This window comes from Macrotis lagotis, chromosome 1 (assembly GCF_037893015.1).
Source record: "Macrotis lagotis isolate mMagLag1 chromosome 1, bilby.v1.9.chrom.fasta, whole genome shotgun sequence".
Lineage (NCBI taxonomy): Eukaryota > Metazoa > Chordata > Mammalia > Peramelemorphia > Peramelidae > Macrotis > Macrotis lagotis.
Genome location: NC_133658.1, coordinates 254,278,431 through 254,293,518, shown reverse-complemented (window position 1 = coordinate 254,293,518; position 15,088 = coordinate 254,278,431). Strand labels below are relative to the sequence as shown.

The following is a 15,088-nucleotide window of genomic DNA, read 5'->3' as shown; positions in this document are numbered from 1 at the left end:
TAATATAAATAAAAGCATACTTTTAAAAATTTTCTTTATTTTTCTTGGGGTTTTTGTGTGTTTTCTTTTACAGCATGACTTACATGGTAATATGTTTTACATGATTGCCTATGTATATAACCTAAGTCAAATTGTTTATCTTCTCAATAAGGGAGGTGAAAAATAAGGAAGAGAATCTGGGGGGAAGCATGTTAAAATTGTTTTTACAAATATTGGGGGAAAATAAAATATTAAATGTTTAAAGGCATTATTCTGCTTAAAAAGAAGTGCAAATGAGGACAAGTATTACTTTATACTCACCAAGTTAACAAAAATGGAAAAAAACCCATTGTTGGAGGGACTAGGGCAAACTAGGCACATGAATTCACTGTGATTGGTTCATTCATTCTGGAAAACACTTTAAATTAGGCAAGAAAATTCAAAAAATTGTTCAAAAAATAATCAACCCCCCCCCCCCCAAAACCCAGTGATCATACTTATTAGGACTATACTTCCCAAGAGGTTAAAAATAGGAAAGGATGCATATATTATCTGCATATCAGATCAGTGTTATTTGTGATTATAAAATTCTAGAAAAAATATCAGGAAAACAGATGAGAAATATTTATATGTAATGGAATTTTATTGTTCTGTAAGAAAAGTTAAATATGAAGGATTCAGAGGAATATGGGAAGACTTATCTGAAGTAATGAAGAGTGGCCTAAATATTAATATACTCAATAATATCATAGTATAAAATAAAGTCAACAATAAATGACACAATTTCATTAGTATTTTGCTATGTATTAGTTAAAGGACACACCTCTACTTTTTGAAACCAATATGTTAACTAAAATTTTGAGGGAACCCAGGTTTGTTTAGGAGTTGATCTAATTATATTATCTTCATGCAGATGACTCCCAGATATATACATTTAGCCATAGATTTTCCCCCTGTACACAAGTCTTGCATCACAAATTAAAAAGGTAGTTTGATGAGGAAATCTACAATTGATTGGATATGAAGGAGTAAGGGAGTAGGAAAAGCAAGAACAATATCAAAGTTTTGAAACTGGATTGAATATAAAGGTGGTCATGCCCTCTAATGAAGTTAGAGAAGTTAGCAAGAAGAATGGCTTTGGGAGGAAACAGAACAAAATGAGAGATCTAATAATAATAAGATGAAGGTGTCCAGCAGATAGGGTTTAGGAGAGAGATGTTGAGGGCTGGGCATATGGATTTGAGAATCATCTGAAAAGAATAGATAATTGAAAAGTAAATTGCTGTAACTTTGTTCTTTGACCCTTTGTGGAAAACTCTATCCTTCAGAACGAAGGAAAAATGTAATTTGATGTATTGAACTAGCCACATAAGCAAGCTATTTACCAAACTTCTGTCTTCATCCTTTCCTTCTTAATGGAGCTTCTACCTGTAACAAGAAAATGAACCAATGTTATTTCTTCAGTGAAGGAGACAGGCAACTTCTAGAGAATGTTTATTTTCTACAATCTACTGTACCCCCAATCTATACCTTTGTCCAAAGTTCTTCTATGATCCAACAATTCATCACACACTCATTAAGCATCTACAACCCATTAAGGATCAATGTAAAGTAATAGGAATAGAAATCATCTTTCAGGAGATTAGGATGGGAATCCATGATAAGGAAGCAAGATATAAAGACTATTTATTCTAGAGACTTTCCAGTGTAGGAGAGAAGAAATACAGGGTGATAGCTTGAAAGGGAAACAGGGTCAAGGTAAGATATTTTTTTTAAGTTAGTGGAGACCCAAGCATATTTGTTGGAGGGAAAGGAGTCAACAAAGAGGGAGAAAAACAGGAGTGGGAAATGGATAATGAATGGTCTAAGTCCCCAGAGAAAATGAGGGTCAAGGCATGCAGATAAACTCTGGCAAAAAAGATTCCCCTTCCCCTCATCATTTGAGATGGAAAGGAAAAAAGAGAGCATTGAAAAAAAAAAGATGGGATAGAAAACAAGAAGTCTGAGATGATGGCTGGTGTCAATCTGTTCAGTAATGTAGGAATGGGTTGAAATATGAGGGTTCATGGTAAAATTAGGGCCCTGAGGGGAGAGAGGGTTTGAAAAATTATCATGGGGGAAGTGATAGGAAATCAGAGGTGAAAAGAAGATATATTGTGTAACACTGAGAGAACATTTGAGGCTAGAGAATAGAAATTTCTAGAAAACCCCAATCAACAAGACTCCCTCCAACACTGTTCAATGTCTTGGAATAGGGAAAAGAAAAAACCCCGACAGATGTCAAGGATCATACAGAGTTGAGAATTAGCGGAGCAGGATGGCAGAATATCAAGAAAAGCAAGTGATTTAGGATATGATTTAAAAAGTTACCCATAAGATAAAAATTGAAAGGAAAAAGTGAAAACAAAATAGGAACATGGAGAACAGCAAAGAATTAAGGAGCTGGAGAACACAATGGTTAAAACCAAAATCATGAGCAAGTTACTCAAATTTTAGTTCTTGAAGATCTCAGACTCCAAAACTAACTCTGATGTTGGTAATGTAAGATGGATATGACAAACTGAGTGTGTTTGACAAGTCATACATGGAGAAGTTTCACAGCAATGACCAAGTGCTTAAAGCTGTAGACTGAAATTTAAATTTGTCTGTTGGACAAGTTTCTCTACTGAGAACCACAGAAAGGCTGTAGTGACCTTGCGGGTAGCCAGGTTTTGCAAGAGCCAGGTATCAGGGAAGCTGAGTTCTAGTCCTGGTTCTGCTGAAAATCTCCATATGATCTTGGGTAAATCACTTTTGCTGTTGAGCTCCAATGTCCTCTGAAAACTGAGGGGACTACATTAAGCTTCAGAATGCTTATCCTAAGTGTTACTATAGATCAACTGGGGTAAAAAGCATTCAAGAAAAAATTCCTATTCTATATTTCATAAATGTTCATCTGTCCTGCATTCCTTTGTACACACAATCCTTCCAAGTCAGTCCCTGCTTACCTCCACCTTATAGAATCCCTAGCTTTCTACAAAGCACAGTCCATGTGCCATCTCCTTCCTACACAAAACCATTCAAACTCCTGTTTCCTTTCTCCCTATCATTATTAATATTCTCTCTCTCTCTCTCTGTCTCTCTGTTGATCTGTCTGTCTCTCTCATACATATATCTACATCTAAATATCTATCTATATCTATATCTAGCTATCTAGCTATCTGTCTACTTATCTGTGCATATATTGAATCTTCTCAGCAGAATGTAAATCCTTTGAGGGCAGGGGTCATTTTACCTTTGCCTTTATATCCCAAGAACTCAGCACAGTGCCTGAAGTAGGATGCTTAATAAACACTTGTTGAACAAATAGCAAAATGAGAGTGAATTGTATCATCTAACATATATTTGCAAAATTCAAAAAATGAATACCATAGAGAAAGACTTTGTTGGAGAAGTAATGGAAGAAAGACTGACAATATAGAAAATTGATCTTTGTTTTTCTCTTGACTTCAAATCAAGTGCTTTTTCGCAAGGTTTCTACCTCCTCCAACAAGCTAAGGCTCTTTCTTTGTTGACCCACAAAGTACATGGGTCATTTCTCCAGAGGAATATAGAAGCAACCTGGTTGTTATTTGCCTTTTTGCATTTCAGCATCGGTCTTGATCCTCTTTCCCATAAAACACACTCAATTACTAGGTTGCTCTCTGGAGACAGGTAGACAGGGAGTAAATTTGCCAGATGCTATTTATGAGCCAAAAGCTGTGAAGAGAGAATCAGATGTCATCCTCCTGCATTCTGTTGGGCAAAGTGAGACTCTGTGCTGAAGCAGAGGTAGGCTATAATGCATAACTACCTTATTTTGTGTGAGTATAATCCTAATCCTAATGATTACACTTTGGTTCTACCTTATTTCCATCTGGTCCTTTCCCCCCAGCTGTGCCTACTGTTAATCCATGTTCTAGTTTAACATTCAAATGATGCAGATAAATGAGCTCATTACCTACATCCTGGTTGTCATTTCCAATAAAGAGATCAGCATTTCAGCTTGGGACTCCCTGATAGAACAGACAACCGAAGTTCTGAAAAATAAAGGACACACATCCAACAGTTCCACCTGACATAGGCAGATAGGTGTTGCTTTGTATTTCTTGATCTGTATCAGATATCACAATATGCCAGTTAAAGCCTGGTCTCTTGGTATTTCTAAATAGAGATAGCTGGCCCCAAAGTGGTTTCATGGATATATTTGTTCATTGATTCATTAAGTAAAATAAGTATAGAGTTCAGTGCTGGGTCCTGACAAAACTGAAAAGGTTAAATAAAGCACAGGCTCTGCCCATATGGAGGCTACAGAATAGAAGAAAGATCTGATAAACAATTCCAAAACAATATGACTCATAGATAGTAAAAAGGCACAATGTAGATTCAGGAATATCTGGATTTGATTCCCATGTCATTGTATTGTTGCTTGTTCTTTGCTCTGGAAGAGGATCATGACATCAGGGGAGGTGATGCCACAACATGCAAGTGAATTTGACTTAAATGAAGGGGTGTTGTGCTAAGTTACCAGTCTCATTTTCTCTTTCAGAGCCATCTGGGTCCAGAAGCCAGATATGAAATCAGGAGAACTAGAGATGACCCAGGATGTGGGACAAAGTGGTTAAGTGACTTACCAGGGTGACACAACTAATACGTGTCAAGTGCCTAAGCTGAATTTGACTCAGGTCCTCTTGACTCCAGGGCCAGTGTTTTATATACTGTACCACCTAACTGCCTTTGTCTGATAACATAATGGCTGAATGACCCTGGGCAAATCACTTAACTTCTCAGTACTCTAGGTAACTATCAAGTATAAATCATAAAACAAATACCAGTCTACATTGGCAAATTGAGTTTCCTTCCTGGGTACTCCCCACACTGGTGAAATCATGTCCAGTAAAGATAAATAAATATTTAATTAAACATTCACAGTTCTAGTAAAAAAAAAAAGGTAAATACAGAAGAAATGGAAAGAACAGGTTTTCTATTTTCCAATATATGATGAGGAATCATTAGGCTATATTCTCTCTGACAAACTTGAGAAAATAATGATAACTTTTTTAAGAGAGTAATTCTTATGTTCTTTCCAATGTCAAGCCTTCTCCTTGGCATCCATTCATATATATTTTCAAAACATAGAAATATATACATATTGTAAACCATTTGTTCTAGTTCTGTCCTTCATAATTCATTTTGTAATTCAAATATTTAACATGAGAATTTCTTCCAAATATTTTTCCCTAAGTAAACCCTATTGTAACATCAGTGACTGTTGAATGGATGAATAAATGAATCAATGTGATATTCAGGCTTTAAAGAATTTTTTAGATCCCCATCTGAGACTACTATTGCATGAGTAATAACACTTGACTATCAAGTCAAAATTTCCCAATTTTAAGAAAGGGGCCATTTGATTCATATGAATTAGATTGGAGGTGAGACAACAAGAGTATTTAGCTATACCACCTCTGCTGTCTTCTCAGTAGGTAGAGTGCCAGCCCTGAAATCAGGAGGACCTGATTTCAATTTTCTGATCTCAGACATTTACTGTGTGACTTTGGGTCAGTCACTTAACCATAATTGCCTCACATCCAGGGCTATCTCGGTCATTTTGATTCACATCTGCTCACTGGACTCAGATGGCTCCAGAGAAGAAAGTGAGGCTGATGACTTAACATAGCCCCTTCTCACTCAAATCCAGTTCATGTGCTTGCCAGGGCATCACTTCCCTTATGTTCTTCAAGAACAAAGGACAAAATATCATCAACACTACTGACTTCAGATCCTGACTCTAGCACTTAGCTGTGTGAACCATGGATAGTTCAGTTAACCTTTCTGAGCCTCAGTTTCCACATCTCTAAATAGAAGATAACAATACCTATAGTGACACAACCTTGTTGCAAGGATCAAGTAAGTATAATGTATAAAGCACTTTGAAAACCAATGCTATTATGGTGATGTAGGAGAAGGAGAACTAGAGCTGGAATCAGGAAAACCTGAGTTCAAACCTGAGTCAAACCTGAGTCAAACATTTACTGGTTGTATAACCCTGGGCAAATCATGTAACCTTTCCAACCTCAGTTTTTTTCATCTATAATATGAAAATATTACTAATAGCACGTTTCTCTCAGAGTTGTTGTGAGGATCAAATTAGATATTTGTAAAGCACTTTGCAAAATTCAAAGTCATATATGTATTAGCTATTGTTATAATAATAATAATAATAACAACAATTGATTATGTGAGATGCTATCTCTTTCTACCTTGCCAAGTCCAGAGAAAATTTTTCAGACTATAAAACAAGAATATAGTGCTATTGGAAGTAGAGTCAGGTAGAAGTTTTCTTTAATAAGAAAGAAACCCAGGCTTCAGTCAGTCAAAGTCCAGTCCTTACAGTATCAAGTTAATTCATGAGGTTCATCCTATCTGAAGAAATAGCAGCCAACATTTACATTAAAACAGGTGGGAAGGATGAGTAATAAAAGGCATGGTTCCTACCCTCAAGGAGCTTACAAGCCAACAGTTTTCTTACTGACTCCATCCATATGTACATCCATATGTAAGGGAATGATTCCAGACCTTTCCTTATCTAGTACCCAGTCAGTTTTATCTTTTCCAGATATTCCACACAGCCTTAAAGATAACTGTCAGCTTTAAGAAGATGAAGGCTAATGAGGGAATGGCATGGAAAGATTTGAATGATCTGATGCTGAGTGAAGTGAGCAGAACCAGAAAAACATTATGCACACTAACAGCACCCTGGAGAAGTGATCAACTACGGACCTGATTATTTGTGCAGTACAATAATCAAAGACAATACTAAAAGACTTGTGATGGAGAATATCACCCATATATGGAGAAGGAACTGTGGAGTTTAAATGAAGACCAAAGTTTACTATCTTCAATTTTTTTTAAAGTTATCTTAAGAATTAATCTATTTTTTTCTCTCAATTTTTTCCTTCCCTTTGGATGTGATTCTTTTTTTAATGACCTGATGAATATGGATCTATGTTTAGCAGGATTATAGATATAGAGCCTATATTAAATTGCTTTCTTTCAGGGGAAGGGAGGAGGGAAGGAGAAAAATGTAAAAAAAAATGATTGTTGAAAAGTATCATTACATTTAATTGGAAATACAAATGAATAAATAATTTTTCTTTAAAAAAAAGAAGATGAGGAGGCAGCTAGGTGGAGCATTGGATAGAGTACCAGCCCTGGAGTCAGGAGGACCTGAGTTCAAAAGTGACCTCAGACACTTAATAATTACCTAGCTGAGTGGCCTTGGGCAAGTCACTTAACCCCATTGCCTTAAATAATTAAAAAAAAGATGAAAGTTATTTGGCTGAAGTCACTCACATATTTTCTCCAATATTTCTGACATTCACAAGTGAAAGTGATCTCTCTTTCTTACTTTTCTCAAATTTCCTAGAGCTCTTTGTTGAGTTTTCTCCTTTGCCATATCACACACTACCTTCTATCATACTTTCTTGTATAGATATATTAGTTTCTCTATGAAACTGTAAGTTTCTTGAGGGCACTAATTGATTCACTTTTCTCTTTAGTATCCTCAGTACCTTGCCCAGGACTTTACATACCTGGTAGGTGCTTAATAAATGTTTGTTGTATTAAATTGAATCTTGTGTTACACCTGAGTTCTCATTTCTTGTTCTAATTTTAGATGATGTGTTTACTACATGGGATCATAAATTTAGAGCTAGAAGTGGTCTTAGAAACCATCTAGTATAGCTTCCTCATGTTACAGGTGAAGAACTGAGGCCTAGTGGGACAAAGTGATTTGCCCAGGCTCAAAAAGCTAGTGAGTAGCTAAGGTGAGTCTTCATTCTATTCCTAGTGCTTTATCTATTACATTTTCCAGATTTTTTTTATTTTAGTTATGCCTAATGCTTTACAACCTCATTTGGTCATGGCAAAGATATAAGAGTAGTCTGTCTTTTTCTTTTCCAGCTTATTTGACATATGAGGAAACTGAAGCAATAGGGTTAAGTAATTTGTCCAGATGGTAAGTGTCTGAGGTCAGATTTGAACTTAAGAATATGAGTCTCCCTAACTTCAAGCCCAGCACTCATCACCTAGCTGCCCCTAAATCCACTAAATTAAATTGTCTTTTTAAAAGGTGTTCATCCCTTCTCAATTCTCATTCTCTTCTTTAACATTTTCAATTCTTCCCTCCCTTGGTTTTGCAAAAAGCTCAGTCTTTCCTATTCTGAAAAAATCTTTATTTGACTCAGCAGTCATTTCCAGCTATTGTCATAACCATCATCTCCAAAGTGATGACTACTAGACGTGCCCCTTTAGTCTAGTCCCAAAGAGGAATTGGGAATGACATGGATTCATTCTGGGAGGCTGGTCCAGTGGCTCCTGGGGAGCACCCAAGCAGTTGTATCTAGGTCACAAGCATGGCATCTTTCATGACTAAGTCCCTTCCCACCCAAATGAGTGGGGCTCGAGTACCAGGCCTGTCCACAGAAAGGGAACAAAAGAGTTTGTGGTTGGGGAAAAGAGCTAAGCCTGGCCCTCCTCAAAAAACCTCAGTGTATTCTGTCATTTCTGTGGCCAACCTCAGTGACATACCACCAGTCTGAGGTTGGTGGCAGACACAGAACTAGCTTCTCAAGGGGCAGACAGTGCCCAGTAACACAGCCAGAGTGGGGCTAGGGTGAAATTGTGAAGTACAAACAAGCTCACTTTCAACACGTCTCCATCCCTTTTTTCTGTATACTTCCATGGTCCCTCTAGGCACTGAATCATTCTAACAAAATGCTGAACAACTAGTAAGTGTTGGATATTGGGGGTATCCTTGGGATTGGGGGAATTTGGGGGATGCAGAACTGAATATGACTCCATGCTTTATATCAAAGAGCTTATAATTTAATTGGAAAAGTGAGATCAAAATGTAAAAGAAAATACTGTGTGTATACGTACACATAAATATACATGTATTTGTATGTGTCTATGACAGTGTATATGTCTAATAGCTATATATATTTATATATATAAATCACATAAGGGTAATGTTGTTATGGAAGAGGTCAGAATCAAAGGACCATGAAATTTTAGAAATGGAGACTTGGGAGAGGGGTGGCAGTGGTACATGAATCAAGGAAGACTTCATGGAGAAAATTGCATTTAAGCTAGGTCTAGAGAGAAGCATAAAAATTGAATGAGGGTGGTGGTGGAGGAAAAGTGAGTAGAATCTCTCCTTCCTGCTGACCCTTGGGCTTGTGGAACTTTACCAAGCCAACATTCTGAGAATTTAATGTCTTTTGTGCCCTTGTATAAATTTTTACTCTAGTGACTGAAGCTCACTGCCTAAGGCAAAAAGTGGTAGACAGTGATGAGGTTAGATCAGGGTCACTAATTTGCTGTTCCTGTTGTTTCTAAGGGGGAAAAGTTGATTCTCTGTCTCTGGCAGAAAAATAAAAATGAACCAGTGACTGCTTTCTCTTTCTCCCTCATGTGCTTAGGAAAGAAATCATGAATCAACTCAGTTTATTGAAACATCTGACTACTTGATTCCCTTATTTCTCCAGTAAAGAAGATGATACAGACTTATGGATCCATGGAAGCATAGAATGTCAGAGCTTGAAGGAACCTAGAGCATAAAACAGAAGATGCTAAAGAAAGAAGAGACCTTAGAACACAGAAATTGGAGTCAAGAGGGACTTTAGGACAAAGAATACTAGAAGAGGAAGAAATCTTTTGTAGTACTTTAAAATTGACAAAATGGTTTGCTCACAATAATCCTGTAAATTTTATAGTGCAAGAATCAGTATCGCAATCTACAGGTGGAGAAATTAAAGCTTTGAGAGGTTAAATGACTTTCCCATGGCCATTCCACTAGTAAGAATTTGAGGTGGGACTGAACCCTTCTGACTCCAAGTCATCATACTATGAAAAGAATATAAAATTCAAGAACAAGGAGGTATCTTAGAACACAGAATGACAGAGTTGGAAGGGACCTTTGAACACTGGATGGCAGACCAAGAAAGGGTTGGTCTAATCTCACCATGGGATCATAGATCTAGAACTGGAAGGGACCTCAGCAATCATCTAGTCCAACATTCTCATTCTACACATGGAGGAACTGAGGTTAGGGAAGTTAAATGACTTGCCCAAGGTAGCATATGTAATTAGGTATCAGATGATTCCTTTGATTCCCAAATTTGTGTTTTTTTTTCCATTGTACTACTCCTTTTCACATCTTATTGATAAAGATACAAACTTGGATCCATTAAAAGATTTGTTCCAGGTCACACAACAATTTAGTGATAAAACTTTCAAGTTATATTCACAAGAGAACTTTAAATTACCAAAAGATGAAGCTTGAGTCTATTGGGTCTGTATTAATCAAAGGAAAAGCTTTTCTTGAGCAGAAGGGAATCAAAGAACAGACAGTCCTCTCCTCATAAAGAGGATGTGCTCTAGATTTGTGTATGTGTTGAATGTTTGTAAATTAAATTCTATTTTAAACATATTTGCTGAGCTCTATGCTTTAGAGATCTTTATTTAGTAAAGCACCTAATTCAACAAACCTTTAGTGAACCAAATCTATTTATTTTATGTTAAGATTTTTATTCAGCAGTTTTTTGTAAATGGAGATATGCTCAGGTATAATATATTTGGTCAGTAACATCATTTATTCATACTCCATTATTCCTGATAGTTAAGCAAGCAGTCACCATTACCTTTCAGCCAAGGTTTGTGGTGATTGGCCAGCAAAAGCCTGGAAGCAACTGGGGGATGCAATGGAGAGAAGGCTGGGCCTGGAGTCTTATTGTTCAGCTGTAGCAGTTGTGTATGACTCCTGGCAAAGATATTGGAATGGTTGGTTAATTTCTTCTCCAGTTCATTTTGCAGATAAGGAAACTAAGGCAAACAGGCTTAAGCCATTTAACTAAGGTCCCATAGCTAGTAAATAACTAAAGCAGGAAAATCTAAGTTAAAATTCAGTCTCAGGTGCTGGCTGTATTGTCAAGTCCTTTTACTTCCTCAATTCTAAAATGGGGAAAGTAGCCACACCTACTTCTCAGGGTGGTTGTGAAGATCAAATGAGATAATATCTATCAGTAAAGCACTTAGATTAGTGTCTATCACTTAGTAGGTTCTATATAAAGGCTCATTCCCTTCCCCTCATTCCCTTACCCACTCCTTTCACATGCAGGTATCCTGATATTGTTCTTGGTCCTCAGACTGGTAAGTGAAATGGCTCCCTGGTGCTGACTGACCCCTCTTTTTCTTGAAGGGCAGTGAAATGACAGGAAATGAAGTCATATGGACTGAAGGTCTGAAGGGGAAGCAGAGTCAGTCAAGAATCCCAGAAGCCAAGAAGAGGCTAACAGAAGCCAGGTGGGAGTTCAGTCTAGAGTAACCCTGTAATGGGTATGAAGCAGAGTATGGAGTTAGGCAAACATCATTATGTAAATTTGCCCCCACACCTTGGTGTATGGGCAAGTATTTTCATCCAGGCCTTGAATAGTCGGACATGACCTCTGGTTTCTTCTGGAGTTTTCTAAAAAGAACTCTTCCTCCCTAGAGAGAACCTCATAGGATCCTAGATTTTGAGCCAGGTGGGACCCTTAGAGATCTCATCCAACCCCCTCATTTTACAAATGAGGAGCCAAGTCCAGAAGAAATTAAATGATTTGTTCAAAGTCATACCAAGGGGAAGGAAGGGGGAGAATCAGAATTTGAACCCAATCTCTAATTCCAAATCCAACTTTTCACTATTCCATGATGTCTCTCCTAAATCTATTTTCCTTGGCAATTGCCTGATTTGTGTAATATTGAGACTCATTCAGTCTGAACTGGTCAAGTTGTGGCTTATTTTTATGCTGTTCTGAAATTTTTCTGCTTTTTATACTTGAATTAAAAGTTCTTTAAAGGCAATGACCATTAGTAGTTCCTAGGGAGGGAGGGTCTGAATAAATGTTCAGCTGTATCAAAATTTTGTCTTGTAATTCCTGCCCTCAATCAGATCCAAAAAGCAATTGAAGGAGGCATTTCTGAAGCATTAGTTGATAACTTTGCAACCTCAGATGTCTATCCTTTCTTTGTTGAATAGGAAAAGGGACTCTTGTAGAGAATTTGCAGCTGGTGTCTTTTATTTTTCTTGGATCCTTTGCCACTGACTGACTACCCTGCTAATCCACATTGGACTACCTTACAATCTTTTTTACCAAGGTACTGGGTCAGCTTGATTCTGAGAGATAATTTGGCCAACCAGGGGCATTCATAAACACATTTTATTGATAAAGATACAAACTTGGATCCATTAAATTTTTAGACATTTCAACTATTTCTGGAACCCTATTGGAATGAAATTCTTGCAATAGTCTCATTTATAGTCTGTTGTTATGAAAGACCCCTAATAAGGATCATAGCACCAAAGAAGTAACATAGTTTAGAGAAAAGAACACTCAATTTGGAGTTAGAAGACTTAAATTCAAATTCTGACTTGCTGTGTGAGCTTAGGTGAATCTTTTAATCTCTCCTGGGTTTCATTTACTCTTCTATAAAATAATGGGAATGGACTAGATAGATATTCTCTTGGGCTTATAGCTCTAATGGCAGTTGGAGCTAAAAACCATTTTAGAAACTATTTAGTCCAACTCCTTCATTCTCAGATAAAGAAGTTGAGACTCAGAGAAACTTTTCCAAGGCAGAGTATTAGTTGCAGAACCAGGTTCTCTTGGGTCCCAGTCCAGTGCTTTTTTATAAGGAGAAGTAAAAGGTATATTTTTCACAGATCAGAAAATTCATTCAAATCTTTTTATAGCACTTTGAAGATTTTTAGACTTGGCCAAATATTTTTCTTTTTCTGAACATGATTAGCTTGAAAACCAACTTCCATTGAGAAGGTGTTAAGGAAGAAGAAAAATTACTGAAGGCTGTGAGCCAATTTTCAAAGAAAAACAAAGATTCTCTCTACTTTCCTTCACAATTAATTGCCTCTGTAGTCACTCAATGGCAAGAAGATGCAAATCAGGTGGGCAGAGGGATAAATCACTCAGAAGATGTGTTGGATGTGGCTCACATGCAGATGCAGTTTATTCTACACACCCACACTGACTACCCCAGATAGGGACCTTAGGAAACTCTCCTCTCCATTCCTATTCCTTCATACCCCATGTCTGAATGGTGATCCTCCAGTGACTGCCAGGCTTTATCAGACAGCCTAATGTTTTGCCTAAGTATGCAGCAAAATCAGCACTCATGAAGCACAGTGCAATGAACTCTGGGAGGAACGTTAGCACAGTATAGTGTAGAGAGTTCCTGGCTCTGGAGTTAATATAGCTAGGTTCAAATCCTGTCCTACCTCCCCTCCCCCCCAAACTTCCTTTCTTTCTCATCTTGAGTAAGGTCCTTACTTTCTTCTCCTGTAAAATGAGGGGGTTAGACTAAGTCCTTTCTAATTCTAGGTGTGTGGTTTTTTTTTTTGGATTCATATCCTAATTATGCTATTTATTATCTTAGGGACTGTGGGTAAGACATTTAGCCACTTTATATCTTCATTTCCTCATCTCTAAAATAAGGGAACTAGACTGGATGATGTCTAGGTTTTCCTTCTATGTACATGTTTCCTTGATGAGACTACAAACTCTTCGAGGGCAGACTATTTCATTTCTGTCATTGTTTTCTGGGTTCCTAATGCAGTTCCTCCCTTGATAGAAGTATCCAGTTTCAAATCCTGGACAAATTATCCTGTGATTCCATGTCTGGGGTGCAGTACCTGACTCCGTCACTAATTTTTTGATGGGACATTGGTTGAGTCACTTCCCCTTTTGATCTCATTTAGTTTCCTCCTTTGAATTCTGTGTATAAAATTGATCTATATGCTCTGACATTCTATGACTCTGAACTACAATTTACTAAAGTAATTTGCCCAAGATGATATACAATGAATTAACTTCAAATTCACTGTTCTTCCTATCACACCATGCTATTATCTCCAATGTGAATCATCTACTTGAGTCTGAAGGGTAAAGGGATCTTCTTATTTTTTACCAAAATTCTATTTACCATAGAATGCTACATTCTGCAGGGAAAGCTTACTATAAGGATGCCTGGAGGCAGAGATAAATCTCTAAAATGGATTCTAAGACAAACTTGTTTTATATTAAATTCCATGCCCTAGTGATGGAGCATATCAAGGAACTAGAGTTGTCCTTCATTTTTGAAGAGGACCTATGACATCATGGGGAAATCTTGATCTCTGTATGAATTGGCTTGAAGTGAGGCAGAATTGCACAACATTGTCAGTCTCACTCTTTCTTCCATCATCAAAGTCTAGTGACAAGATGAAAGTTCAGATAACTGGCTATGGCCAGACTAGGGTGTTGTCTCACCAAACTCTAAGCACTCCACAGCTTTCATGGCCATTGTAATAAAGTTTTCTTAGCTGCCCATTCTGTTGGGGGGGGGGGGGTCTTCACATACTTGGGGCAGGCATCCCTCTAATCCACCAGTGGGTTTGAGTGGTTACCCTCAACCTGGTTTAGTTTATTTGCAGAGAAGTTTTTATGGGGTGTGGCTGCTTGGCAAGCTAGACAACTTCGTGGAGCCACAGGTGAGGGTTTAGCAGCAAGGAGATATTGAAGTTGCTTAAGCAGCCCGAAAAGGGCTCAGCAAGCCCTTACACCAGAGCTGCTCATCCTACCTGAATAACCTTAGAGTATCCTCAGAGGCGAAAATAAGACTCTAGGGTTTTCTGGAGGCACTGTTTCATTTGGAGCTTCAGTAGGAAGATCTCCTGTTCCTTAGTTGGCAACCATTTTAAAAGGTGCCCTGATTGTCCTGATGTTGACTGAGAGCTTGACGAGCCAGTGGCATTGATGGACAAGGAAGGAGAGAGCAGCAGACTCCTCCGTCATATTTCTGTGTCTTCCCCCCACAAGTTCCGAGACCATATTGATTCTATTCCTGTAAATAGCTCTGATACCATCATACAGAAACTAGAGATTCAACCTGTGAATTCTCAGAGATTTCAAGTTCCAGTAAGTGCCCAGACTATGTCAAATTCAGAGACTATCTTCCCTTCTGATTCAAACCAAGTCAGAAGTGCAGAGAAAAA

General features: G+C 37.7%; 1 protein-coding gene across 1 annotated transcript in view; it reads left to right on the top strand.

Annotated features, from left to right (window-relative positions):
* The window catches only part of NFATC2 (nuclear factor of activated T cells 2), a 204,640-nt gene extending 190,581 nt beyond the window's left edge, over positions 1–14,059 (top strand). Inside the window, exon 10 of the mRNA XM_074210256.1 lies at positions 6,617–14,059. Coding sequence (XP_074066357.1) covers positions 6,617–6,654 — 38 coding nt within the window. The 3' untranslated portion in view covers positions 6,655–14,059. The remainder of the gene's footprint in view (positions 1–6,616) is intronic.
* Positions 14,060–15,088: the final 1,029 nt, after the last annotated feature.